The 27,892-nt window shown below is 36.3% G+C and overlaps 1 protein-coding gene across 9 annotated transcripts in view; it reads left to right on the top strand.

The window, feature by feature from the left end:
- The first annotated feature begins 2,459 nt into the window (after nt 1-2,459).
- Nucleotides 2,460-27,892, top strand: part of LOC118519942 (serine/threonine-protein kinase Nek1) — a 230,519-nt gene continuing 205,086 nt past the window's right edge. For 7 of the 9 annotated variants that reach the window (XM_078069434.1, XM_078069435.1, XM_078069431.1 and 4 more), the window contains exons 1-6: nt 2,460-2,620; nt 2,931-3,058; nt 10,097-10,155; nt 11,663-11,811; nt 12,242-12,338; nt 21,562-21,659. In XM_078069434.1, coding sequence (XP_077925560.1) covers nt 10,131-10,155; nt 11,663-11,811; nt 12,242-12,338; nt 21,562-21,659 — 369 coding nt within the window. In that variant the 5' untranslated portion in view covers nt 2,460-2,620; nt 2,931-3,058; nt 10,097-10,130. The remainder of the gene's footprint in view (nt 2,621-2,930; nt 3,059-10,096; nt 10,156-11,662; nt 11,812-12,241; nt 12,339-21,561; nt 21,660-27,892) is intronic. The other 2 variants (XM_078069428.1, XM_078069430.1) reach the window with 2 other exon arrangements.

Here is a 27,892-nt window from a genome sequence, read left to right as displayed (position 1 = left end):
TAATTCCATCTGCAAACTTAATTCCCACTTGCCATGTAACCTAATATATTCACAGATTCCAGGGACTGGAGGGCAGGGACATAACTGGGTGGTCGTTATTCTGCCTATTCTGGTTGCTTAATTTATCTTTTGACCACAGATCTTAGTATGCATTTTAAAAAGGCCTCAGTAGGGTGGGGTACATGGGGGGATGTGATAAAGGTGTCAAAAGCTACAAACTTTCAGTTATAAGATAATTAAGTACTGGAAATATAATGTACAACATGACTATAGTTAAGACTGATGTATAGTATATTTGAAAGTTGTTAAGGGAAAAAAATCCTAGAGGTTCTCATTATAAGAGAAAAACAACTTTTTCTTCTTTATATGAAATCATGGATATTAACTAAACTTATTGTGATAACCATTTCATAATATACGTAAGTTAAATCATTAAACTATACATCTTAAACTTATATAGTGTTGTATGTCAATGATATCTTAATAAAATTGGAAAAAAAATAAAGCCCAACAAGCAAAAATTAGTAAGCCCTCAGCATATAGGAAATATTTGGAGGCATAGCAAAATAAGTTATGTGAATAAAATCAGGTTCTTGTACTGGAAATTATAGTTTCTTTTGATTAGAACTGAGCTGAAGCATTAATAACAAAAACTACCAATATTCAGATTAGCTTTACTCCCTCCCCACTAACCAGCCAACAAAATCGTTAAGCCTTCAGGGAAGGGGAAAAAAGAATAACTTGCAGTGGTAAGAGTTTATCTTTTCCAACCAGGTCTAGAACTGCTTGTTCACTTGTCTTGCGGCTACCCTGGCAGGTACAGAGAAACAAATGGTAGAGATTACCAGTGAATGGAGGTTGTATAAGCCATTCCCTTCTTTTTTTTTTTTTTTTAAGATTTTTTACTTGACACAGAGAGAGAGACAGCTAGAGAGAGAACACAAGCAGGGGGAGCAAGAGAGGGAGAAGCAGGCTCCTGGCTGAGCAGGGAGCCCGATGCGGGGCTCGATCCCAGGACTCTGGGATCTTGACCTGAGCCAAAGGCAGACACTTAATGACTGAGCCACCCAGGCGCCCCTAAGCCATTCCCTTCTGTCAGCAATTCTATCACTCTGGGAGTGGCATGTTGTATGGTGCTATTTTACAGAATTGGCAAAAGAAGTCAAAAGGATATGCATATTGCTAGCATACCTTCTACAAAGACTGTTGCATTTTATATTCCCACCAACAGTCTATGACAGGAGCCTGAAAAATGATCTAAGGAGGTATCTGACTAGCCATTCTTCATGAAAGCAGCAAAAGAGAATTTACTTAGATTGGCAATGGCAACACTCTTATGTTGCTTTGCTGTACAAAAGTACGTGGGTAGCGCTAGAGTTATTGTGCATTCAGACACCAAAATTCCTACTAACTGTGGGTGGGAGGGGTCACAGGAGATTAGCCTAGAAATGAGAAAATGAGGAAAACAAGTCTTTTGCTTGGGTGGAGATTGAAGAGATAAACCAAAGCAGATTTTCTCCAATTTGCCAGGTTAGATGACTTGCAGTGCCATCTTCTGGCAAAGAAGCCAAAAACTTTCAATTTCCACGCTTAGTAATAAAGTATTTTTTTTCTTTTTCTTTTTGCTTTTTAAGTGTTTCTTATAAAAGCATGGTTAAACCAAAAACTGGAAAAACTCAGAGAGGTCTTGGGTGTTGGTGTGTTGGAGAGAGGATGAGAGAGAAGGAAGCAGATTTCGTTGAAGCAATGATCTGAATCTTTGACCTCTGAGGTTTCTGGCAAAATCTGTGAACACTCCAGGGGGCTACATACATCACATGTACAACAGGTACAACCTGGAGTGTAACTTATGTACTAGACAAGCCATCATCCTCCTTCAGCTTCAAATTTGGATTCTCCAGTATTTCAGAGGTACTCAAGGTAAGGCAATTTAGCCATAGGGCTATTAAGGGCAATAGACCTAATCCCTTAAACAAGAAAATCTGTTCTTATCTTTTAAAGTCCTGCCTTGAAGTTCAACCATCTTTCAATATACCGGCAAGTAATTTATACACACATTGGATGTAAATGTGTAGAAAGCCACATTATAGTCTTCTAAAAAATTTTCAATACTTAAAAGTAGTTTCTTGCTTTAATCATCCAAAATGTGCTAGAAAAAGGCTAGCTTTTTAAAGCAAAATTACTTTTAAAAATGCGGTATCCCTAAGTAACAGACTTCACGTTAAAAAAAATCCCTTTCTCTGTGTAGTATATGTGGGACAAATTTATAAAATGCTTTATTCAAAATCAGCTTATATTACTGAGCTCTAGACCTCATCTCTGCCTTACTCCTTTCTTTCCTTTTCATCTTTTCCTTCTCCCGCATCATTTCCCACCTGCGGTGCCTTGGCTCCGCCCCTCCGCGCCCCTCCTTCCCCACCACCCCCAATGCGCGCCGGCTTCCGCGCGCTGACGTCACACGCCAGCGCCAGTGACGCGCCGGCCGCTCCCCCTTCCTCTGCATTCGCTCTAGGGTTTGGGGGCGCTAGGGCGCGGAGTCGTCAGCTCCGAGTCGTAAGCAGTTCTCCGCGTAGCTCCGAGTCCAGTACCGGCGTGCGAGGCAGAAGGACGTGGCAGGCAGGTAGCCTCCCAGTCCCAAATGCCATCTCCCCACCCCCATCCTGCCGAGGCCACTAGCAACAACCTCTGTGAAGTTGCAGGGGCGGTAACCCGGGCACTCCCCCTCCACCGCCCGCCGTTTCCAAGGGGCTCAGAAACCAATTTGTTTGCCCCGAGTAGTGTGGACCTGTCTCACGGGGCGTTGCCGGAGGCGGGAAGAAGTCAAGCCTGAGGGGTCAGCCAAAGTCTGGTGTCGGGAGTGGGAGTCTCATTGCCCTCTTCAACTGGCCTGTGAGCTGCTGCAGGTTAGATAGACTTGGTTTCTCTTTCAGGATGTCATTTTCAAAATCCGGGATGGTGCCTCTGCCTCATTAACTGCCGTAGGAAGGCTGCTACACCTAGGCGGATGCTTGCTTATTGATCCTGACCGTTATTCCGACTAACGCCCTGTGTCGTTGAGGTGAGTTGAACTTGCGGGAAGCAATGATATACAAAAGAGTAAAATCATATTGGAAATGAGGAGACCTTGCTTCGACTTGCTTATATAGAGCTTGCAGGGATACTTTAAGTGCACAGAAAATAGTACTTCCACCTCACTAAAATGTTAATTCTCTAAAGAACAATATACATTACAAAGCAGTCCTTGGACATTAGTTAAAAAGCTATAGTGATAAAGGAATTAAAATAACAAATCTTGGTATGGATAAGCAGTCATTTACTTTGCATTTATGTTGTCTCCGATTTTAAGTGACATACATTTTAATTAAAAATGAGTAGCAATTAACTGCTTAGTTTATAATCTTATATTTCAGTTTACATTATTTGAAACAGTTTCCCTATGAGAGGCGTTAAAAGTTGTACTACTTTGAGAGTTCATCATAACTTTTTTTATACAGGCCTAATTTTTATTATCTAACGTAAGCTCTGCTCCCAAGAAGCAGAAATTTTTTTATTGCCGTGGTAACATCAGAAGTATTTATGAAGGATTAACAGTAATATCCAATATATGCTAATAATAGCCTTTTCTTATGATGCAGCAGTATTGTAGAGATGATGGAGGGGAGCCAAATATGGAGAGAAGTAGCCCTTTGTTTCTAGTTTAGATTTGTTTGGTATTAAAATCCACAGATCTATTTTATTTAAGATTGCTCTTTGTTCTAGGTGAAAGGTAAGGAGCTTCTTTTGTGGGAAAACAGGTTTTTACACAGTAAGAGTCACGCATTAGGAGTTTAGTAAGGGTTATGGAACTTGGCCACAGTTTTTTTGAGGTCATTTTAATACATTCACATTGTGTTCCAAGTACATTTTCTCTAATCTCTCCCTTCTAATCTAATTGTGGTCATGACACCATTTCATGAATATAAATTATTTAGACGTTGGTAGTTTCCATTAGGGAAACCATTAATTGTTGTCTGTATAGGCTTACAGAGAGGAAAAACATGTTTTGAAGAAAGTCTAATAGGAATCCCATTTTTGCTTTCTGCTTTTTTGAATAATAAATAAGTCAGGGACTTGACTCACGGAGAAGGTAAATTGTCCCTCTCCCACCATCCAAACGTTACTTAATATTTGGGAAACCATATATATGGACTGTAGCTGCAGACAGTACCATAGGGACTTCTTGAAATCTATTGACATTCCTCTACCAATGTTTCCCTTAAGGAAAATTTGTCCATCAAATAGCTGAAACAACTGAAGAGACTTAAAGTTCCAGATTGGAGGGGATATAGTTTTTGCTCATGTACTCTGGCATTTTTCGTATTTGGTACACAAATTTTATTATGTCAAACATTGCTTATTGTAGCTTAAAAATTTTTTTAGTTAAATGTAAGGAAAGATGTCTAATCTGCCTAGAGGCTAAGATATTTTTGTGGAGCATAGTTGACATAGTTGAAAAGAAGTATGCCATATAGGAAAACTTTGAATGTCAGGGTTAGAAGTTTGGAAATGGGGAACTGTCCAAGGATTTTAACTGGAGAAATTGATTTAGCTAGCATTCTTCTTCTTTCTGTCAGCATTTATTACTTTTTAAATTTTACTATTTTGAATAAATAATACATTCATATGGCTTAAAATTCATAAGGTACAAAAGATTAAAAAAATCTTCCTCTTACTGAGTTCCCTTCCTTGAAGGCAGCCAATGGTGTACCAGTTTATTGTGTATCCCTTCAGAGGTGTTACATACACAAGCAATGTATGTGTATACATGTAGAGGTTTTATATATTTGCATATGTTCACATGTATAAGTAAATAAGTATATAGTTCACATGTATAAGTAAATAAGAATAAGCATATACCTATATATTTCCTTTTAATACACAAATGATAGTATGCCATGTTTGTGATTCTGGTACTTAGAAATTATCCATATCAATATAAATGTTGCTTCTTTTTGATTTGCTTATGGATATTTACATTTTACCAATTCAGACAGTGCTGCACAGGGAAACTTTGTGTATGTATCATTTTCATATGTTTGGAAATACTTACAGGGTAGATTCCTAAAAATGGAATTGCTGGATCAAAGTGAACACTGATAATTTTGGTAGATATTATGGAATTTTATTTTCCCTAGTATTTGTATCTCTAGTATTTGTATTCTCACCATATTCTGTTTCCTTATGTTCCCCTCCAACATAGTACAGTAACAAACTACTTGAATTTTGCTGTTCTGAATGGTGAAAAATGCTGTCACTTGTACTTTTTTTTATCAAGGTAAAATATACATAACATAAAATTTATCCCGTACTTTAAAATTGTATTTCTCTTTACAAGAGATTGGGTACTTTTGCACATTTTAATATTAATTACATTCCTTTTTGTTGTTAACTTGTAACTTCATATCCATTGTTTATTTTTGTTAGATTTTTTTTTTTTTGTCCTATGATTATGTGGGAATGTTTTATTTATTAGAAAAATGAGCCCTTGGTGATATGAACTAATACATACATTTTTTTTTCCTTTTTGTCATTTGAATTTTGACTTATACTAGTTTTTGCTATACATGATTTTTTTCTTTTTTAAGTAGGCTCCATGCCAGCATGGGGCCCAGCGTGGGGCTTGAACTCACAACCCTGGGATTGAGACCTGAGCCAAGATCAAGAGTTGGACACTTAACTGACTGAGCCACCCAGGCACCCCTTTTATACATGTTTTTTATGTAGTTGTATTAATACCTTAAGGCTTTTTGGGTTTGTGTCATACTCAGCTGCCCTGCTCTAAGATTATAAAAGTCATCCTCCCATGTTTTATTCCTATTTTGTTTTTTTTTTCTTACATTTAAGTAGTTTATCATCTAGAATTTGTATTGATGTAAAGTGAAGAAAATGGGTTTAAGTTTTTCTTTTCCATATTACTTCCTAGTTGTCTAAATACTATTTATTTCAAAATCTAACTTTTCCCCACCAATTTGAAATATCACCATGGTCATCCACCAAGTTAAAAATATGGTGTTTTGTTTTTGTTTTTTTGGGAGAGAGAGAGAGAGAGAGGGAGAGGGAGTGGGAGAATCCTAAGCAGCCTTCACAACCAGCATGGAGCCAGATGTGGGGCTCGATCTCATGACCCTGAGATTATGACCTGAGCCAAAATCAAGAGTCAAACGCTTAACTGACTGAGCCACCCAGGTGCCCCCCCAAAAAATGTTGTGTTTTTTTTTTTTAAGATTTTATTTATTTATTTGAGGGAGAGAGAACACTAAGGGGAGAGGGGGCAGAGGGGGAGAGAGAGAGAGAAGCAGACTTCCCACTGAACAGGGAGCCCGACATGGGGCTCGATCCCAGGACCCCGGGATCATGACTTGAGCGGAAGGCAGATGCTTAACCAAGTGAGCCACCCAGGCGCTCCCAAAAATGTTTTTGATTTGTTTCTGGACCTTCAATGATTGCCTGTCAATTTCATAATTATTGTAGCTTTATAATGTGTCTTGATATTGAGTAGAAGAGTCTTCCTTCATTGGTCTTTTTCTTTTCTTTTTTCAGTATTTCTCTGACTATTCTTTTTTTCTCATATTAACTTCAAATCAGCTTGTCTAGTCACTGTCACCCACAAAGATTGTGTTTTTAATAGGGCAGAATTAAATGTAGAGACTAAGAATTAAAATCTTTCTTATATTAAATCTTTCCACCTATTTTTCTTTTTTGTGAGTGTGTTTTTGTTCTTTCTTGAATATTTTCTGTTGGTTCATTTTCCATGTTAACAGTCCTGTCTTCTGCTGTATCCTGACTGCTGTAAAACCCATGCAGTGCCTTTTTAATTTCATATATCTCATATTTCATTTCTAGAATGTTTATTTAATTTTTAAAAATAAATGTCAGTTTTTTGTTGAAGTTCTCCATCTTTAAGAAAATCACTTTTGTTCATCTTTTCCTCTTCTTTTCTTGAACATATTACTTATGGTTATTTAAAATCCTTTACTGATAGCTCCATATTTGAGTCATTTGTGATTCTGTTTCTTTATTTTATTTTTTTAAGATTTTATTTATTTGACAGAGAGAGACACAGCGAGAGAGGGAACACAAGTTGGGTGGGGGTGGGAGAGGGAGAAGCAGGCTTCCCGCGGAGCAGGGAGCCCGATGTGGGCCCGATCCCAGAACTCTGGGATCATGACCTGAGCCAAAAGCAGACGCTCAACGACTGAGCCACCCAGGCACCCCTGTGATTCTATTTCTGTTGTTTCTTTTGGTCTTGGTTATTTAGTTCTTTTTTTTTTTTTTTTACATGCCTTGTAATTTTTGACTGGATGCTGGATATTGTAAATAAAGTCATAGAGGCTCTGGAACATGTATCTTCCGAAAAATTGTTATGTTTTATTCTGGCAGGTTGATGGGAGTATCAGCAGATCACCTTCCTTGATCCTATCAAGGAATGGTGTTAGGCTTTGTTAGGACTAGTGTGTTTTAGTCTTGCTCTTTGTATGCACAACTTAGGAATGGGCTAACTGATGGGAGAAAAATTTATATGCAGAATCTGGGGCTTTTCCTGTTCTTTTTCCTTCTCTCTAGGATTTTGGCAGCCTTTAACTCTGACTTCTCTCTCCTCAGCTCGATAAGATTGCTGCTTTCTACTTAAGCTCCATCGTGCTATGCCGCAGTTTGAAAATGTCTTCAGGGAGAAGGCTGGGATGGATCTGAAACTCACTAGTATTTTCCTACCTCTCAAGGATTATAAACCCTCAATTTCTGTCATTTATATATTTTACTTAGTGTTTTTGATTGTTTTGGGAAGTGGGATGGTGTGTAATGAGCTACAGCATCATGATTGGAACCATTTATTATGTCAGCCTTCACTTAATCTCCCATATTTATATGGTACCATTCTCAGCTGTGTTGGTATCACCAATCTAGAGACAACTCTAGTCTTTTGCCAACAGGAGAGAGGGACGGTCACCTGACTGGGAGAAGTAGAGGAGGCAAACTGTGTGTCTAACTGCGTATTATATAGTCTTTCAGCCAATTCTGTTTTAGTTCTGATATTATCCTCAATCTCGGAAGCACCTTATTCTAATTATTGAGCTAGTCTGTAGTGGAAATTGACCTATTTGCCACTGCTGGGTTACAGTACTGTTTTCTCTAGTCTCCTAAGTCAGTTGCTGCTTATTCTTAGGTTTGTCAGCTTCCAGAAATTTATTGCTGTTGCTTACTCTCCTGTTCTGCCTTTTTGATTTCTTTAAAGTTGTGTTAGGTTTAGGGAAGAAGTAGAGGTAGAAGAAGTAGAGGTTCAGTTTAATATGTTTAACTCTAAATTGCACTTTATTTTTTGACTTTTTAAAGATACAGGCTGGAGAAATTACTTTTGTGTCTTCTTTTAATTTCTCTAAAGGAAAGGCTTTGGCTATATCTCTCTGTCATTCCTACTCTTTGTGGCTAATGGTACAATTCTAAACAATGTTGAAGTTTCCTATTTTCTGATCTACTCAACTCTTTTATTTTCATCTCTTTGCATCACAGACTATTAGAGTTGGTAGGGCCCTTAAGATAGCATTATGTTTAAATTGTTAGTGTTTTCAGATGAAGGAGCCAAGGTGCAGAGAAGTCAGGTGGTTTGCTTCTTGGTCATGTAACTTTCTCTCCCAAATCCATTGCTTTATTTATTGTATCACATAACTCTCTGGAAAGCTCAAATGTCAAAAATGTCTTTGATTTTATGCTTTGAAATGTCTTTAATATTATAGAGATTAAGTTGATATAATTGTTAGAGACCCTAAGAATACTGTCAAGTTGGTATGTGATTTTCATTTGATGTTGGAAACTGAAGCATAAAAGGACAAACACTCGTATTTTCAGTTTATTACAAATATGAAATTAGAACAAGATTGTTCTTTCAGTTGTACGTTATGATGATTGTGGATGTATAAGCCTATAGTACATTTTGTCACTGTTTTTCATTTGGTTTGAAAAATCTTTTAGGATTGTAATTCAGCTGAGGAGTCTCATGACTAGAAAATAAGTAGGTCGGTTAAATATGTTGTAAGACACTGAATGTACTCTATCTTTCCGTTTTCCCCTTCACTTCCTCCAGTGTACTACAGTAGTCTAGTGTAGACTCTGCAGAAAAGGAGAAGTTGTGAGTTTCTCCGAAACTTCATTTACCACATGTCTTTTATTCAGAAAGCTTTCTGTATTGACATCATTTAATGGCAATTAGAGTCATCCTTCTTCACTACCAGGGACAGTAGATTTCCTATACTGAGTTGTCAGAACCACAATGATCAGTAATGTGGTAGGCAGTAGAGTGCAGTAATAGGGACTCTTGGAGCTTCCATTTCATTAGTGTGGTCCCTGGAAAGGAATTGGCAACTAAATTTTGAGGCAGAGCCAAATTGACTAATTTTGTTTCTTTTTCTTGGCAGCAGTCACAGAATAATGATGGTTGTGAAATCTCATTATATGGTTATTATTTAATGTAATTTGATTTATGAAATTTAGTTTTCTAAGATGAGTTTATCTTGATATTTTTTTCTAAATAGCATGATAATGTAATATACTCATGTCCTGGAGAAATCATTAAATTCTGGCTGGTACCCAGATAGCCATTATATTATGCCAGTTGACCAAACTTGGATTTGAGAGGAGAGTATGTACGTTTGGAATGACTTCTTTAACTCACTGATGGTGCTGTATTGCTATTGTAATAGTTAATTTCTTATTTCTCTTTAAATTGCTAAAGTCTTGTCCTATCTTACAGAAATATGAAATGCAATATGGTTATTATGTTTTCTAAGGTAGAAGAAGGCTCTTTCCCACAAAATTTCCTAAGGCATAATTATCCAATTGATTTTACCAGAGGCTGGGTTCTGGATTTTGGTCTTACAGGCCCTGAATATAAATTTTGTCATTTAAGGAGATTAGATCATATTTTAGAGGCAAAGTAAAATTAAACAAATTTAGTATTGATGGATGAAATGAGAACATGGATTTGTTAATTTACAATGAGAAATATGGTAAACTGTCACAGAAATTTTATTATGGGCTTCATGACAAGCCCATTTTCTCTTAGAAGGGAATCATACATAGAAAGCTGCTTGATGTGAATGGAAATAGAAGAGAGCAAGTTAGGTAAATTAAATATTTATTAGTTTTAAATTAATATAGTGAATTCATGTATCTCCACAATAAGGGTAGTCTTGTCAATAGGCAGTGCTAATGATTGTCTTGTGACCATATCACTCTCTTTCCCTCCTCCTTCCCTTTGACTTTTTAAGCTTTCACTAACTAGCTTTTAGGCTCTGGCTTCTGTCCCCACCCATCATTCTCCTGAAATTAACTATTGCTAAAGTTACTAATGGCCTTTATCAAATATCTTGGTACAGTAAGGATATAATTATATACCAAAAGGAGAAATATAAAGACTAATAACATGTTTAATTAATATCAAAATAATAGCAAAATAAATTTTTGTATTTAAATAAAATTGAAAGGCAGATAGCATATAAGGAAAAAATATTTTTGACAGAGGAGGGCTAACATCTTCATTAAAGAGGGGACTTTTACAAATTAATAAAAAGACTTCGAATAGAAAATGAACAGAAAACATGAATAGGTCAAAAAAGAATACAAATGTTCAATAAATGTGGAAGAATTTTTCAAATTAACTGATAAGCAAAAGAAATAAAAAATGAGGCACCATTTCTCTGTTGATTGTAATAAGTAACAATAGCAACAAATAGTGACACAGTGCTCACTATGTGCCAGGCACTGTTCTACAGTGTAATACTGAAATTAATCCTCCCAACAGTTCTATGAGTGTGTGCTATTGTTACCCACATTTTACAGGTTAACAAACTAAGGCACATAAAGCTGAGTAACTTGTCCAGTGTCGTATAACAAAAAAGCGAGAGTCAGGATTTAAATCCAGGCTTCCTGACTCTTAAGGTTTTAGTGCTTGTTAACTACTACCCTTTATGGCTTCTCCAAGATTAATAAATAATAACCAGTGTTAAAAGGCTGTCTAGGAACAGGCACTTTTATATACTGCTGGTTAGAATGTAAGTTAGTAGACATTTCTGTAAGACAGTTAAGCTCTATGTTCCTGAATTTTAACATGTGCATATTCTTTGGACAAATAATTTATCCTAAGGAGATCCTTACAATAAGTACATAAAAATGTATGTACAGAAATTTTATCTAAAGTTCTTTTGTAATAGCAGACAATGTAAACAATTTAAATGTCTAATAAGAGGATTAGTTAAATAACTTTGGGAAATGTATTCTTATTGGAGGTACTAAAGTAATGCTGCTAATTAATTCACATAGGAAAAAGTTTGTCTCTCTCCATATACATTAAGTATATACAGTATTTGACTTTCCAAAGCATTCTTATAAAATTGAAATGTCATTATTTTTCTCTTTTTAGTTATAACTGTCACGTGAGTAAAATTGGATAAAGTTCATTTAACATTGAGTAGAGATTTTAAACCACATTGCTTCTTTTTAAGCAATCATAGTTTTTTAAAAATTTTTTTAAGTAAGCAAATCACTAGGGAATTAGAATTGAATTAAACATTATAATTATTATTGAAGACATGTTTTATCTCTGTTAACTGTTACTTTTTTTAATGTCTAGTATATCTGTTAAGATGCTTTAGAAAAAGAATCATGGAGAAGTATGTTAGACTACAGAAGATTGGAGAAGGTTCATTTGGAAAAGCCATTCTTGTTAAATCTACAGAAGATGGCAGGCAATATGTTATCAAGGAAATTAACATCTCAAGAGTAAGTATATTTTTTGTTTGGTTATTGAACTAATACACTGATTTCAATAGGGCTTATTGTTAGAGAATTAAAAAAAATATATGGCATTGCATAATGTAAAGTGAAAGGCTACCATAATCCCAGAGAGAACCACTAATTTTAGAATAGTCTGTATATCCTTGCAGATTTTTTTCTATGCTGTGTGCTTGTGTTTATGTATTTAAGTGTTTTAAAAAAATACACCTACTGTTCTGTAACTTAATCTAGTTTGAACATCTTAAAATGTTTTTACTTGTGGATTCAACTTATTCTTTTTAACTTCTGTCTTTATTTTGTTATTTTGACTGTGCTTTATTGGTACTGTTGTTTTTAAACCACTCTCTTATTGATGGACTTTTAGATTGTTTATTGATGGTCTAATTTAATATTTTCTTTTTCTCTCCCATTTAAGATGTCCAGTAAAGAAAGGGAAGAATCAAGGAGAGAAGTTGCAGTATTGGCAAACATGAAGCATCCAAATATTGTCCAGTATAGAGAATCATTTGAAGGTCAGATAAATTTTGCAAGAGAGTTCAAAAGAACTAAGCCATGTGACAGCTTTTGGATATTTTACTTATGATGTATTTTCAGGGAGAAAAGTGTATCATTTTTGCTTCAGTACATATGCGTATGAGTATCAGCTTGATTCTAGGGTAATACAGATATTACTAGTGGGATAGTATGCATTGTGTGAATGGAGGTCTCAGTCCTTGGATTCCCCATGAGAAGATTTGCGTGGTAATCTGTGCTCTAATAAAGACAGCTAGAAGGAAAGTAGCAAGCACAAAGCAGTTTATTAAAATGAATGTACAGGGGTGCCTGGGTGGCTCAGTTGATTAAGCATCTGCCTTTGGTTCAGGTCATGATCCCAGAGTCTTGGGATTGATCCCCACATCAGGCTCCCAGCTCAGCGGGGAGTCTGCTTCTCCCTCTGCCTCTGCTGCTTCCCCTGCTTGTGCTCACTCTTGCTCGTGCTTGCTCTCTCTCTTTCTGTCAAATAAATAAATAAAATCTTAAAAAAAAAGTGCATGTACACTGTCAAGATGGGAGAGCAGCAGGTTCCACCAGTTGGAACCTACCCTATGTTGTTTTGTGATTGGATATTTGTTGCGTCTCTATGGGTTGGGAGAAGCTGCGATGTACTGTGGGTGGTCTCTAACGGAGTCTGTTTTCAGTCATTTGGGAGACTCCTCCCATGGATTGGGAGGTGGAGTTTTTGGCCCTACAAGGTTTGTACGGAAAGGTCTGGGCAGCCTTTCTCCATCCGGTGGGGCTGTACCCACAATTCAAATGCATTATGAGTCTAGGGGTTACCCAGGGGCAAAGGTGCAGAGGAGAGCGCTTGTTCTGCACCTGTGGCTCTTTAGTTTGTCAGCCCCAAGGTCTTGGAAGCCACAAGGTCAGATGTTGTGCCCCAGGCTTTTAATGTGTAGCTGATTTATCACCGTCCTTGCCTCCAGCTCTTATCTGTCATTCCCCTTCAAGGATTGGGAGTCTGCCTTAGGGCATTCCTTCCACTGCTTAGGTCTAGCTTCTACCTAACCTACACCACACTGCCCATGTGTAATTTTATTTTGGCTCACTGTTACTATGATTGCTTAAAAAGAAGCAATGTGGTTAAGTATAAGAATTTGGACAAAACAAGAACAGTAATTTACGTCATTTTAAATTAAATTTCTTTTAAGGGCTACCACTACTGCCACTAAGAAAATGTTCTGATCTTTAGAAAGGATCCTACTCATTTTTGTTATCCTGTATACCTCATTTTCATAGTAGTGAGGTATGTTGAAAGTGTTCTCAGGTTCTTAAAATGTCATAGCTTAAAATGCTGTTTTGAAAATATATACCATTATATTTAGTAATGCAGGAACTAAGATAAAGCTTCTCTAAAGACAGATCAAGATGGTTTTTTGAAGACCTTTTGAAGTCATAATATCATAAATCTCTACACATTACAAAACAAAGTATGTATGTATACATTTATATTTATACACATATATAGTGTATGTATATATGTACTGTATGTGTATGTATGTACCATATGTATATATATACTATATACGTATATGTATACTATATGTGTATATATATTACGTGTGTGTGTTTTTATACTATATGTGTGTGTGTGTATATATATATTTAATTTGACACCATTAATGTTTATTTAAGGCAATGGGGGTGGGAAGAAAAAAAAGAATAGCTTTTTCAGCTCCTGAGTTTCCAGCTGCTTATGAGTTCTAAGTTTATAATCAGTTTTTTCTCCTTCTACAACCAATTCCTTGTTCTCCTTTGCCCTCTGCAGCATCTTGGCTGGGTGTGTTCTGTTTTGCCTAGTGGAATAACCCAAACCTTTATCACTGCAGGATCTGAGTCTTTGAGAGTACTATATTTGTTACAGTTTTTCATTAATTATGGCTACTTGGCAAGAGAGTAAAAGAGGAACCTCAGCGAATCTACGGAGTTCCAGTAATAGTCCTCCTTGGCTTGATTGTGTTGCAGCAACACAATTTCCTCTTGATAATCACAATTAAGCACTCCAGCCAGTAGCAGAAAGATAATTTAGATTGAAAGTAGTAGATAGTTTAAATGACTCTTTTAGGGTCAAATCACATAGAGACTGAATTAGAGCAAAAGTATACTCATTCCCAGATTAACTAGGTACGTACTAAAGTAGAACATACTTAAAAAAAATACGGATCAGTTAACACATTATGTCATAAGGTACTCTATTTTATGATGGTAGTGAAATGAACGTTTATACGTGTACAGGAGTACAGTGTTAACTTTCTCCTTCCCATGAGCTTGGATTCCTTTATCTTTTTCCTCACGTCTCTTTCAGTTTCTTTTCTCTTCCATCACCAAAATTTTAATATTTCAAATAAAAAGTTTTTAATGTATGTCAACAAATACTCTGGTACGTGTTTTGTGTTCATGTAGAATGCTTCACATAGAAACATCTCAATGATTCAAAAGAGGTAACACATTCTTTAAGGGTTTTTTTTAATACTGCTATTTAATTTTAAAGGAATAAATGCTCATGGTAAGCATATTCAAAAAGTACAGAGGGCATGAGCCCTAAATTCTCTGCTCACCCCACAACATCCTCATTCCCATTCCCCTAGGGGTGAACTTTGTCATTAATTGAGTGTTTATTGTATTTTCTGGAGCAAACATCTACATATAACTTTTAACATTTAAACACAAGGGGGATTAGGGGCGCCTGGGTGGCTCAGATGGTTAAGTGTCCGCCTTCAGCTCAGGTCAGGATCTCAGGGTCTTGGGATCGAGCCCCACACTGGGCTCCTGGTTCAGCAGGGAGCTTGCTTCTCCCTCTCCCTCCGTCTCTCCCCCTGCTCATGCTCTCTCTCTCTCTCTCTCTCTGTTATCTCTGTGTCTCAAATGAATAAATAAAATCTTTAAAAAAAAATAAAAAAATAAAAACAAGGGGGATCGTATTATGTATTTCTGCATCTTGTTCTTTTCACTTTAGATCTCAGGGATATTTTTCCATGTCATTATGTATTGGCACTCCACATTCTTTACAACTTTCTTGTAACAACTGCAGTGTATCCCATTGTTTGCATTTTATGGTTCTGTCACAGTTTGTCTAGCCAGTTTTCTGTTATGGATACTTAGGTTGTTTTTAATTTTTCACTATTGGGAGATAATGTTGCACTGAACATTCTTATACAGGTGTCTGTGTACTATCATAATATTTCCTACATTCTGTGTTTTTATCCCCTTTAATTTTTTTTCTTACTGTTTCTAAAGTAATTTTTATGTCTTTAATGGAAGTTTTCTTATTTTTTTTTAAAGATTTATTTATTTATGTGTGGGGAAGGGGTGAGAGAATCTCAAGCAAACTCCCCGTTGAGTGCAGAGCCAGACAGGGGCTCAATCTCACAACCCTGAGATCATGACCAGAGCCGAAACAGGAGTTGGACACTTAACCAACTGAGCCACCAAGGCACCCCTGTTTTTTTCAAGATTGCTTTGGCTCTTTGGGGTCTTTTGTGGTTTCATACAAATGTTAGGATTGTTTGTTCTAGTTCTGTGAAAAATGCTGTTAGTATTTTGATAGGGATTGCATTAAATCCTTAGATTGCTTTGGGTGGTATGCACATTTTAACAATATTCTTCTAATCAGTTAACATGGAATATCTTTCCATTTCTTTGTGTCATCTTCAATTTTTTTCATCAGTGTTTTATAATTGTCTTTTTTTAAAGATTTATTTATTTATTTTGAGAGAGAGAGAGTGAGCAAGTAGGGTGAGGGGCAGAGGGAGAGGGAGAGAGAGACTCTCAGGTAGACTCCCTGCTAGCAGAGCATGGAGTCTGACATGGGCTGGATCTCACAGTCCTGAGATCATGACCTGAGCTGAAACCAAGAGTCCAGCGCTCAACCAACTGTGCCACTCAGGCGCCTGATAAGTGTTTTATAATTTCAGAATATAGGTCTTTCACCTTCTTTTTTTTTTTTTTTTTAAGATTTTATTTATTTATTTGTCAGAAAGAGAGAGACAGAACCCATGCCCCATGCACCCAAGCCGGGGGAATGGCAGGTAGAGGGAGAAGCAGGCTCCCCACTGAGCAAGGAGCCCAATACAGGACTTGATCCCAGGTTCTGGGATCACAACCTGAGCAGAAGGCAGACACTCAACTGACTGAGCCACCCAGGCATCCCAGTCTTTCACCTTCTTGGTTAAGTTTATTCCTAGGTAATTTATTGTTTTTGGTGCAATTATAAATGGGATTGTTTTCTTAATATATTTTTTTTAAGATTTTATTTATTTGAGAGAGAGAGAGAGAGATAGAGCATGAGCGGGGATGGGGAGGAGCTGCAGAGAGGGAGAAGTAGGGTTCCTGCTGAGCAGGGAGCCCAATGTGGGCTCGATCCCAGGACCCTGAGACCATGACCTGAGCTGAAGGCAGACACTTAATGGACTGAGCCACCCAGGTGCCCCTGTTTTCTTAATTTCTCTTTCTGCTACTTCATTATTAGTGTATAGAAGTGCAATGGATTTATATACATTGATTCTATATCCTGTGAGACCTTAATGAATTCATTTGTCAGTTCTAGTAGTTTTTCGGTAGAGTCTTGGGTTTTCTATATATAGGATCATGTCATCTGCAAATAATGAATGTTTTACTTTTTCTTTTGTAATTTGGATGCCTATTATTCCTTTTTCTTATGTGATTGCTATGGCTAGGACTCCCAGTACTATGTTGAATAAAAGTGGTGAGAGTGGACATCTTTGTCTTGTTCCTGACCTTAGTGGAAAAGCTATTTTTCACCATTGAATATGATGTTAGCTGTAGATTTTTTATATATGGCCCTTATTATGTGTGATATGTTCCCCCCAGACCTGCTTTGTTGAGGGTTTTTATCATGAATGGATATTGTACTTTGTGAAATGCTTTTTCTTCACCTATTAACGATCATATGGTTTTTATACTTTCTCTTGTTGACATGGTGTATCACATTAATTGATTTGCAAATATCGAACCACCCTTGCGTCCCAGAAATAATTCCCACTTGATTATGGGTGAATGATTTTTTTTAATGTATTGTTGGTTTGGGTTTGCTAATATTTTGTTGAGGATTTTTGTATATATGTTTGTCAGAGATATTGGCTTGTAGTTTTCTTTTTTTGTTGTGTCTTTATCTGTTGTTTTTTTTTTTTTTTTTGATATCATGGTAATGTTGGTCTCATAGAATGAATTTGGAAGCTTTCCGTCCTTTCATATTTTTTTGGAATAGCTTGAGAAGAATAGATTTTAACTTCCTTAAATGTTTGGTAGAATTCACCTGTGAAGCTGTCTCATCCTGGACTTTTGTTTGCTGGGAATTTTGTTTTTTTTTAAGTATTTATTTATTTGACAGAGACCTCGAGAGAGGGAACACAAGCAGGGGGAGTGGGAAAGGGAGAAGCAGGCTTCCTGCAGAGCAGGGAGCCGATGTGGGACTCAATCCCAGGACCTCGGGATCATGACCTGAGCCAAAGGCAGACGCTTAATGACTGAGCCACCCAGGTGCCCCGTGCTGGGAGTTTTTTGATCACTGATTCAATTTCATTGCTGGTATTTGGTCTGTTCAAATTTTCTATTTCTTCTTGATTCAGTTTTAGGAGGTTATATGTTTCTAGGAATTTGTTCATTTCTTCTAGAATGTCCAATTTGTTGGCATGTAATTTTTCATGATGTTCTCTTACAATCCTTTGTATTTCTGTGTCGTTGGTTGTTAATTCTCTTCTTTCATTTCTGATTTTGCTTACTTAAATCGTCTCTTTTTTTGGTGAGTCTGGGTAAAGGTTAATCAATTTTGTTGATCTTTTCAAAGCACCAGTACCTGGTTTCACTGATCTGTTGTATTGGTTTTTTTAAGTTTCTATATCACTTATTTCTGCTGTAATTTTTATTATTTCTTTCCCTCTGGTTTTTGATTTTGTTCTTTTTTTTCTAGCTCCTTTAGGTGCAGGATTAGGTTGATTATTTGAGATTGTTTTTGCTTCTTGAATTGGGCCTGTATTGCTATAAATCCCTTTTGGTGCAGTGTTTGTTGCATGCCAAAGATTTTGGACCATTGTGACTTAAATCTCATTTGTCTCCATGTATGTTTTGATTTCCTCTTTGATTTCTTGGTTAACTCATTCATTGTTTAGTATTTAGCCTCTCTGTATGTGTGTTCTTTCCAGATTTTTTCTTGTGGTTGATTTCTAGTTTCATAGCGTTGCAGTCAGAAAAGATGAATGGTATGACTTTGATCTTCCTGAATTTGTTGAGACTTGTTTTGTGTCCAAATATGTGATCTTGTCTGGAGAGTGTTCCATCTGCACTTGAAAAGAACATGTATTCTGCTGTTTTAGGATGAAATGTTCTGAATATATCTGTTAGATCCATCTGGTCCAATGTGTCATTCAAAGCCACTGTTTCCATGTTTATTTTCCGTTTGGATGATTTATCCATTGATGTGAGTGCAGTGTTAAAGTCCCCTACTATTACTGAATTACTGTTGACTACTTCTTTTATGTTTTTTAGCTGCCTTTTGTCTTTGGTTTCTCCCATGTTGGGTGCATACATATTTACAGTTGTTACATTTTCTTGTTGGATTGTTTCTTATTATGTAGTAACCTTCATTGTCTCTTGTTATAGTCTTTGTTTTAAAAATCTAGTTTGTCCAATATAAGTATTGTTACCCCAGTTTCCTTTTCACTTCCCTCTGCATGATAAATGCTTTTCCATCCTTTCACTTTTTCTTTTTTTTTTTTTTTTTTTTAAGATTTTTTATTTATTTGACAGAGAGAGACACAGCAAGAGACGGAACACGAGCAGGGGGAGTGGGAGAGGGAGAAGCAGGCTTCCCGTGGAGTAGGGAGCCTGATGCGGGGCTCGATCCCAGGACCCTGGGATCATGACCTGAGCCGAAGGCAGACGCTTAATGACTGAGCCACCCAAGCGCCTCCATCCTTTCACTTTCAGTCTGCATGTGCCTTTAGGTCTTAAGTGAGTCTTTTGTAGACAGCATATAGATGGTTCTTGCTTTTTTATCCATTGTGTCTCTTGATTGTTTAGTCCATTTACATTCAGAGTAATTATTGCTAGGTATGTACTTATTACCATTTTATTACTCATTTTAGGGTTGTTTTTGTAGTTCTTCTATGTTCCTTTCTTCTCTGTTCTCTACTCTCACAGTTAGTTGACTTTCTTCAGTTATAAACTTGGAATCCTTTCTCTTTATTTTTTTGCAATCTATTACTGGTTTTTGATTTGTGGTTACCTTTATGTTTATATATAAAATCTATGCATATAGCCGTCTATGTTAACTTGATGGTTGCTTAGGTTTGAACCCATTCTTTGCTCTCCCCCCCGCCATGTTTTAGGCATATGGTGTCATACTTTACATCCTTATGTTTTCTGAATCCCTTGACTGATTTTTACAAATATACTTATTTTACTGCTTTTGTGCTTCCCACTTTTCTTCTACTTAAGGTTTTTCCTTCCCACTCAAAGAGTCCCCTTTAACGTTTTTTGTAGGGCTGGTTTAGTGGTCAAGAATTCCTTGAATTTTGTCTGGGAAACTCTCCATTTATCCTTCTATTCTGATGATAGCTTTGCTGGATGGAGTATTCTTAGCTGCAGATTTTTTTTTTCTTTCAGCACTTTGAATATATTATGCCACACCCTTCTGGCCCTGCAAAGTTTCTGCTGAAAAATGCACTGATAGTCTTATGGGATTTCCCTTGTATGTAATTGTCTTCTCTTGCTGTTTTTGTTTTGTTTTGTTTTTTTAAGATTTGTATATTTATTTTAGAGAGAGTGCATACATGCATGCTAATGGGTGAGGGGCAGAGGGAGGGAAGCCTCAAGCAGACTCCCCACTGAGCACGGAGCTGATGCAGGGTTGTATCTCACCACCTGTAAGATCATGACCTGAGCTGAAACCAAGAGTCAGACACTCAACCAACTGAGCCACTGAGGAGCCCCATCTCTTGCTGTTTGGAAACTTCTCTTGTTATCACTACTTTTTGCTGTTTTAATTATGTGTGTTGGTGTAGACCTTACCTTGACCACATTTCTACCCTTTCTACCCTCTTCCATCTGGCCTCTTCCCTACATTTAGCTGTGGAGAGTCTTCCAGTCGTTTTCTGGGTTATTTACACTGATGTGGTTGTTATCTAGTTGTATCCATGGGAGGAGGTGAGGCCAGGGTCCTCCTACTCCACCATCTTCCTTAGAAGTGCCCACGAATTATACAGAATCTTAATTAGCTCAGTCATAGATTCCCAGTCCATAGCGCATTAGAAGCAGTTTATCAAAAAGGAGGTATGAGAACTACAGGTAACAAGAACACTACCACAAGGTGCAAGATACAACTACTGATGGAATTACGGCTATAAGCACAGAGAAGTAAGAGAAGCGAAAACTTCTTTGAGTTGCAGTAGTCTTACTAGTAAGTATTGGTTTAGTATTGTTAGAAGTGATATCAGCTACTCCATAATTTGTGCAGAATAAGCATAGTGTTAATCTTACAGAAGAATAAATGTGGAGGGAAGGATGAGAAGGTTTCTTCTAGTCCTCTCTACCCATGGGAAGAGTCATAGAAGTCTCTCTGTGGACTGAGACATAAAGGGGAATAAGGTATTGCCCTTTATATACAATTATATTGCCCAGATTATATACAATTTATAAAAATAGAAGTAAAATCAGAGAAAGCTCCAGCAGTGTACAATCTTATTCACTGTTGAATCCTCAGAGTTCATTGCAACATCTATTATTTGTTTAGTAAGTAATTGATTAAGTGGATGAAACAAAGCTGAAAAGTAATGGTAAATTGAAAACTAAGTTATAACCCATCTTTGACAAATTGGTGGAAAAACATGTTTTTATAGATGATATTTAAGGAAATCTATCTATTAAATGAAACCAAGTATATTTGTTTGCATTTTCTCTGTATTCCAGAGATGTTTAGATCATTGTGCATACTGCTATTCAGTAAGATGCTGTATTCTTAGAAAATCATTAATGATAGAGCTGCCTGTTAACCCAGGTTATCATACAATCTGTATAAGCAGTACACCTTGATTTTGCACTCTTAATTCTTTTGAAGGTGGTTCTGTTTTTTAATAGAACATAATTAATCACTATTTTTTAGTAAACCCTTAAGTACCTTTAATTTAGCTATGCTTCTGACATATATTTTAAAAAATGAAATGAAATGTTTATATTTTGTAGAAAATGGCTCTCTCTACATAGTGATGGATTACTGTGAAGGAGGCGATCTGTTTAAACGAATTAATGCTCAGAAAGGCATTCTGTTTCAAGAGGATCAGGTGAGTTAGCATGTAGAAGATTGACTCTTACTCCATGTTATTTAGAAGCAATTCAAAGTTTATATATGTATTTGTAACTACAAATTCTTAATTGTAATTACTAGGACAGTTTGGTATCATTCTAATATCTCAGTCACATTTCTGTTCTAATTAGCTTCCACCTTAGTCATTTCCCCATCTCATTTCCTGTCTGTATTAATATTATTATATTTGTAATATATGTTATATCCTTTGTGTATAAATACATATATTTATGTATATAGCCTAATTATTCATTATAACTAGTTAATTATTCTATATTCTATCTTGCTTTCTGCTGCCAGGCCACATTTTCCTAAAATGTGGCTTTCCTAGGTAATTCCACTTCTGGAAGCCTTGCATTGGCAACTGCATTAAATCTAATCTCTGTTTTGACCTCAGGGTTCACTAAAATATGACCTTATCGTACATAAGCAGTCTTATTTTTTTTCCAGTGTTACCTAATGTGCACCCCCTTTTCATTTATTTAACAGATATTCATTGAGCATTCATTTTGTTAGGCACTGTTTCTGTTACACATGCTTATGTATCTCATTCTTCTTCCTATGTATTTATTCTATTATTTCTTTTATTTTGGTAACACTTTCCTGCCAACTCTCTTACTAATATTCTACCATTTTTTTTTTTTTTTTTTTACAGCTCAGCTCAAATCCCAGCCTTTCCTTTGATTTTCCATAACCACTCTAATCTTCTGTGATCTTTTCCTTCTCTAAATTTCTGTTGCATTTCTAATTATCACCCATTCTTAATTTTACTTGCGTGCTTTTACATAAGGGAATGGGGGAAACACTGTACTAGGAGTGTTGTCTTTGTTGTCTCTTTTAAATTTTATACCCCATGAATTGGTGTAGTTTTCTTTATTTAATAGATAAGAAATCTATCATATAGTCAGTGTTTGAACCTACTTCTACTCCAAAATTTATTAAATATTTGTTTACAAACTTAAATTGTAAAATTATAAAAAAGTTCAGAAATGGAAATAATTCTTTGCCCACTGTTCCATCCCTAAAGATTACCGCTGTTTTTAGTTTGGTGCATTCTTCCAGACTTTCTTTTTCATACTTGTGCATGTAAATATATAGATCAAGGCACACATATTCAGAAAGGGGATATTATACATAGCGTACTCTATCTTGCTTTTGTCACTTAAAAATTATCTTGAGGGGCACCTGGGTGGCTCAGGTGTTGGGCGTCTGCCTTCGGCTCAGGTCATGATCCCAGTGTCCTGGGATTGAGCCCCACGTCGGGCTCCCTGCTTGGCGGGAAACCTGCTTCTCCCTCTCCCACTCCCCCTGCTTGTGTTCCCTCTCTTGCTGTGTCTCTGTAAAATGGATTAATAAAGTCTTTGAAAAAAAGAAAAAAAATTATCTTGATTATCCCAACCTATAAATAGAACAAACTGATGGTTGTGAGGGCAGAGAGAGTAGGGGGAGGAGGGCAAATGGGTGAAGAGCAATGAGAGATACAGGCTTCCGTTTGTGGAATGAATAAGTCATTGGAATAAAAGGCACAGCATAAGGAATATAGTCTGTGATATTGTAATAGCAGTGAATGGAGACAAATGGTAGCTACACTTGTGAACATAGTATAATGTACAAACTTGCCAAATCACTATGTTGTACATTTGAAACTATTGTAACACTGTGTGTCAACTATACTCAAAACAATTTTAAAGTAAGGAAAATGTTATTTATAATACAGGAAAAAAAATGCAGCTTTAATTTAAAAAAATTATCTTGATTATTGTCACATGTCCGTCTATGTAGATCATATGTAGTTTTAATAGCTGCATTATATCCCATTCTAGCAAGGCTTGTGCTTTTTTGTTTGTTTTCACTTTTATCTTCATATTCCATTTCCATTTCATTCCCATCTCTAGGCTGCTATTTTAATATCTGTAGTGAATACCTGTGTATTTTTGCAAAATGGCTATCATTGTCTTGTATTTTTAAATGCATATTTGTTGTGTTTTATCTCATTCAGTTCTACTTTTCCCCTTAGTACTGTTTCTTATACATTTGTTTTGCTTTCTGTGCCTTTGTTGCTGCTGCTATATAATGCTCCATTGATATTCATTCAAGTCTACACTTACTTTTACTGCATCATGCACCCTTAATGTATGCTGAATAATTTCACATTAGAATTGTTTCCCCAACAAGGTTGTAATTTACTATAGAACGGAGATTACAGTTTTCACTAATGTCCGCTCAGCTGTGTCCATAAATTGGCACAACTAATAAATTGATAATACTGTGTAGATGGGGACTTTTAGCTTCTTGGCAGTAACTTGGTAATATGGTAAGGTTCTGAAATCTTGGGTTATATTTTAGTTAAGTACCCTATTAGTTAAATAGGATAATGTCATACTTCTCACTTTACTTATCCTGTTTCCACAAGTAAGCCTACTAGACGAAGCACAGAACTTCAAAACTTGAGTTTGAGTCATTGTTCTGCTTATCAGCTTGGTAATTGTTATGTTAACAAATGACTTAACTATTTTGAGACTATTTCCTCATTCATTAATAGGGATGTTCATACCTCGTAGCCAATTTCACTGTTGTGGTGAAGTCAAATAGTAATATATGTTAGTGTACAGAGTGCTATTTTTTATTAGAATTTTATCTAATACCTTCCATTGCTTGTGCTTACGTTTATTCTTTGTGTTTATTGGACTTTAAAATGCTTACTATTAGATTTCATAACATTCTCCTATAAAGTACATTGATAGTCTGTGGATTTGGTTCTGCAGTTGGATAAATGTTCTTGGTACATAATGATGTATATGTGTGTATACATATTACGTATCTTGTTATCCTAGAAATTATTATGGAGATCTACTCCATGTATTTTTGTCCATCTCAGATTATTCCATAATAAACAATGAGAATTTGGCAAGTCTTTTTTTTAACTTAATAGCATTTTTCTACCCTTCAGAATGATGTTTTGTTAACACAAATGATATTATTTATTTTAGCCTATTTGAAATGGGAATTATTTAAAGAGAAACATCTTCCTACTACTACTACATCCTACTACTTTCTGGACTTTGGAGCAGAAAAACATAAAGGCCAGAGGCTATTTTTTGTTTTAGACTGCAGGGTAGCATGAGTCTGAGATGAGTTTTGTCCATTTCTAGAATAGAAGTGGGAAGAGTGAGACCTCTGAAGCAAGATGATTCTCCAGCTACTCAAGCCATTCTCTTCAGTGATACTTCCTTGTTGGCATCTTTATTGGACAAAAATCTAGTCGAGTTAGGAAACAACCTAAGTCTATGACTTTTAATCAGTAGTAAGCAGTGGAATGAACTAAATAATCCTTGGATGGCCTTTGCCCACATCAATATTTAAAAGATTTCCCACTATTTTTGCCTTATTTCTAAGTTTTGGATAAATTTTCTGATAGTCTACTCTCTTTTGATCATAAATAATTTCCAAATGTATACTTTTTTTAAAGGAAAGAGTCATCTCACATGGGTTTGCCCTAATATTTAGGTTCAGTGATAGTGTTAATTAAGCATATAAGTACCTTGAGTTTTCTCTGAAAATCCAGAGCCCTACAGTATCCGGCATCTACTAAGGCTGCAAAATTGATTTCGGTCCAGAAGTTTTCATAAGGATCTTGGATTGGATTAAAAAAATTAAAAAACTGTTATTTTCTTTTCTATCCTAAGGCCAGTACATTCTCCAGCAGATTTCACCTGTGGTATCTATAAATTTGGGTGATTTTCTTTATTCCTAAAGGTTTCCAAATCTGCCATGGTTTTTGGCTAGTAGGAAATGACCTTGCCACCTGTGATGCTGAGACCTTGTAAGTTAGGTACTAGGGCAGTTTCCTGGCAGTGTGATATAGGAATTGGTTCCATATATATTTCTAGTGTGGGCTTGTCATAACTGAATGAAAATCATTTTTAATTTAGACATTCCAGGTATGGCCTTGGTTGCACAATTGATTAGTTATATAGGTAAAAAGAGTATAATTTTTTTTTTTTTTTACTTTTTTTTTACAAATCTTTTTTCTTTTAAAATTATTTATTTGAGAGAGAGAGAGCGCACACATGCACATGCGTGCCTGTGGCGGGGGGGGCAGAAGGAGAGGGAGTGAGAATCTCAAGCCAACTCCACGCGGAGCACAGAGCCTGGTCAGGGGCTCGAACTCATGACCCTGAGATCACGACCTGAGCCGAAAGTAAGAGTTGGATGCTCAATTTACTGCACCATCCAGATGCCCCAAGGAGTATAGATTCATATTGAACTGATGAAAATTACAATATTTTCTTGAAAAGTAAAACTCAGTATAACTGTTTCTGAATTCTGAGTGGGTCAGTGAGAATCAGATATTACTTTAAGATGTGATAATTCAGTTTACAAAAGCATAATCTACTAAGTTGAAGGTTAGAGATGATTCTTAAGAAAAAAATAGACTTCACGTATTCATTAAATATAGAATAGGACATTAAGAATAATACCAATCAGCGGCACTTAACCAACCAATCAGTTGGTTAAGTGTCAGCTTTTGGCTCAGGTCATTAGGATCGAGTCCCACATCAGATTCCCTGCTCAGTGGAGAGTCTGTTTCTCCCTCTCCCTCTGCCCCTCTGCTAGCTTGTGCTCTCTCTCTTTCTCAAATGTATAAATAAAATTAAAAAAAAGAATAATACCAATCATATTCCAAACAAGTACCCACAATTTAATTTCATTTAATTCAGTTCATTCAGTCCTAGTAATTCTTATCCAGCTGGGTGTTGGGGCACTTTGCTTTCATCATGTATGTCAGCTTCTGGACTATAAAAAAGTCTTAGAAATCTTGACTCAGTCCATTGTCCACTTAAGCAATGTCAGCTCTGAAGCCTGTACTTAAGAGTCTGTTTTTTGAAGTATCAATACTTCCGTGTTCTTAGTATAGTCCTTTTCAGGAGCCTCTGGTCAGCAAGAAGCAAAAGTCTGTTTGATAATGAGACTGAAAGTCTGTGGTTAATTTATTATAGTAACCAATAATAGAATAAAATTTTCTACAGGGATATTTGATAAGGGCTTGATGAATATTTTCCTTAACGGTAAATATAGGTAGCAAAGTCATTGGCATATGTCTAGAACCTTCCCATTAAGCATGCATTTTCTGAAATATTTATATTAATAGTAATTTCCTATATAAACTTAATCCAGGAAAGGCTGAGCTTCTTTGTTGCTTTGGCAAGTCTTACCATGCAGCTCTAACAACAATGAGCTAATTAATACATTATTAATACTAATTAGTTACATTAATTAATACATTAATAGTATCTTTTAATACATTAATAGTATCTTTAATAATACTGCATATACTTGAAAAATAATATTTGGTTATGTGTTTAATCAAAGTGACAAAATATTTTAAAATAAATATAGATGGGAGAGGATTCTGGGAAGGTGGTAGAATAGGAAGCAGGAGGAATCTGTCTCCCCACCAACACAATTACAATGGCAGAATTTATCCGATGAAACTATTTTGTATCTCTGGAATCTATTGTAGGCATATAATTTCTAGGTGAAAGCTTGGTTAATAAATTGTGGTTATTTTCAGTCAATTTCAGCTCTTAGCTAGGTAGCAGTGGCTGCTACCCATTCCCCACCTCCCAGCACCCAGGCAGTCAGCCCTGCCTGCTTTCCAGAAGCAGTTTGAATGCACCTTGTGGGAACCAGGGTGGCCAAAAAGGTCCATGTCCTCCAAATGTCAGGGATCTGTGCTCTGAATGTTAATTGTAATTTTTGATCTTAGAGGTGCAGACAAGGAAGGTGGGCAGCCTTTGTTGTACCTCTCCCCATTGTTGCAAGCCCTACCCCTTCTTGCTGAGGTGACTTCCAGGGGATTTAAAGGGCCACTGCCCTCTTTTTTCCCCTTCTTCATTTCTCTTCTTTCCCTTTGCGGAGACAGACATTAAAAACTAAGGTATTTGAAAGCAGCCACATATACAAGGGAAATTAGAAAGTCACCATGTATGTCCAGAGAAAGATGAAGGCTCAGAAAAGACCTGAGAAGATTTTAAGTCTTCACCTCAGGCTGAACTTTCGTACAAAGACACCATGCAACAATTAGCAAAAACAAAAAGACAAGAAGCCCTGGGGATCAAGAAGAATCTGATTTCTAGCATCACCACATTATTAGATTCAAATGGCTACTTTTCAACAAAAATCAAAAGACATATGAAGAAACAGGAA

Source organism: Halichoerus grypus, chromosome 3 (genome assembly GCF_964656455.1).
Source record: "Halichoerus grypus chromosome 3, mHalGry1.hap1.1, whole genome shotgun sequence".
Classification (NCBI taxonomy): domain Eukaryota; kingdom Metazoa; phylum Chordata; class Mammalia; order Carnivora; family Phocidae; genus Halichoerus; species Halichoerus grypus.
This window is presented reverse-complemented; position numbering and strand designations above follow the sequence as displayed.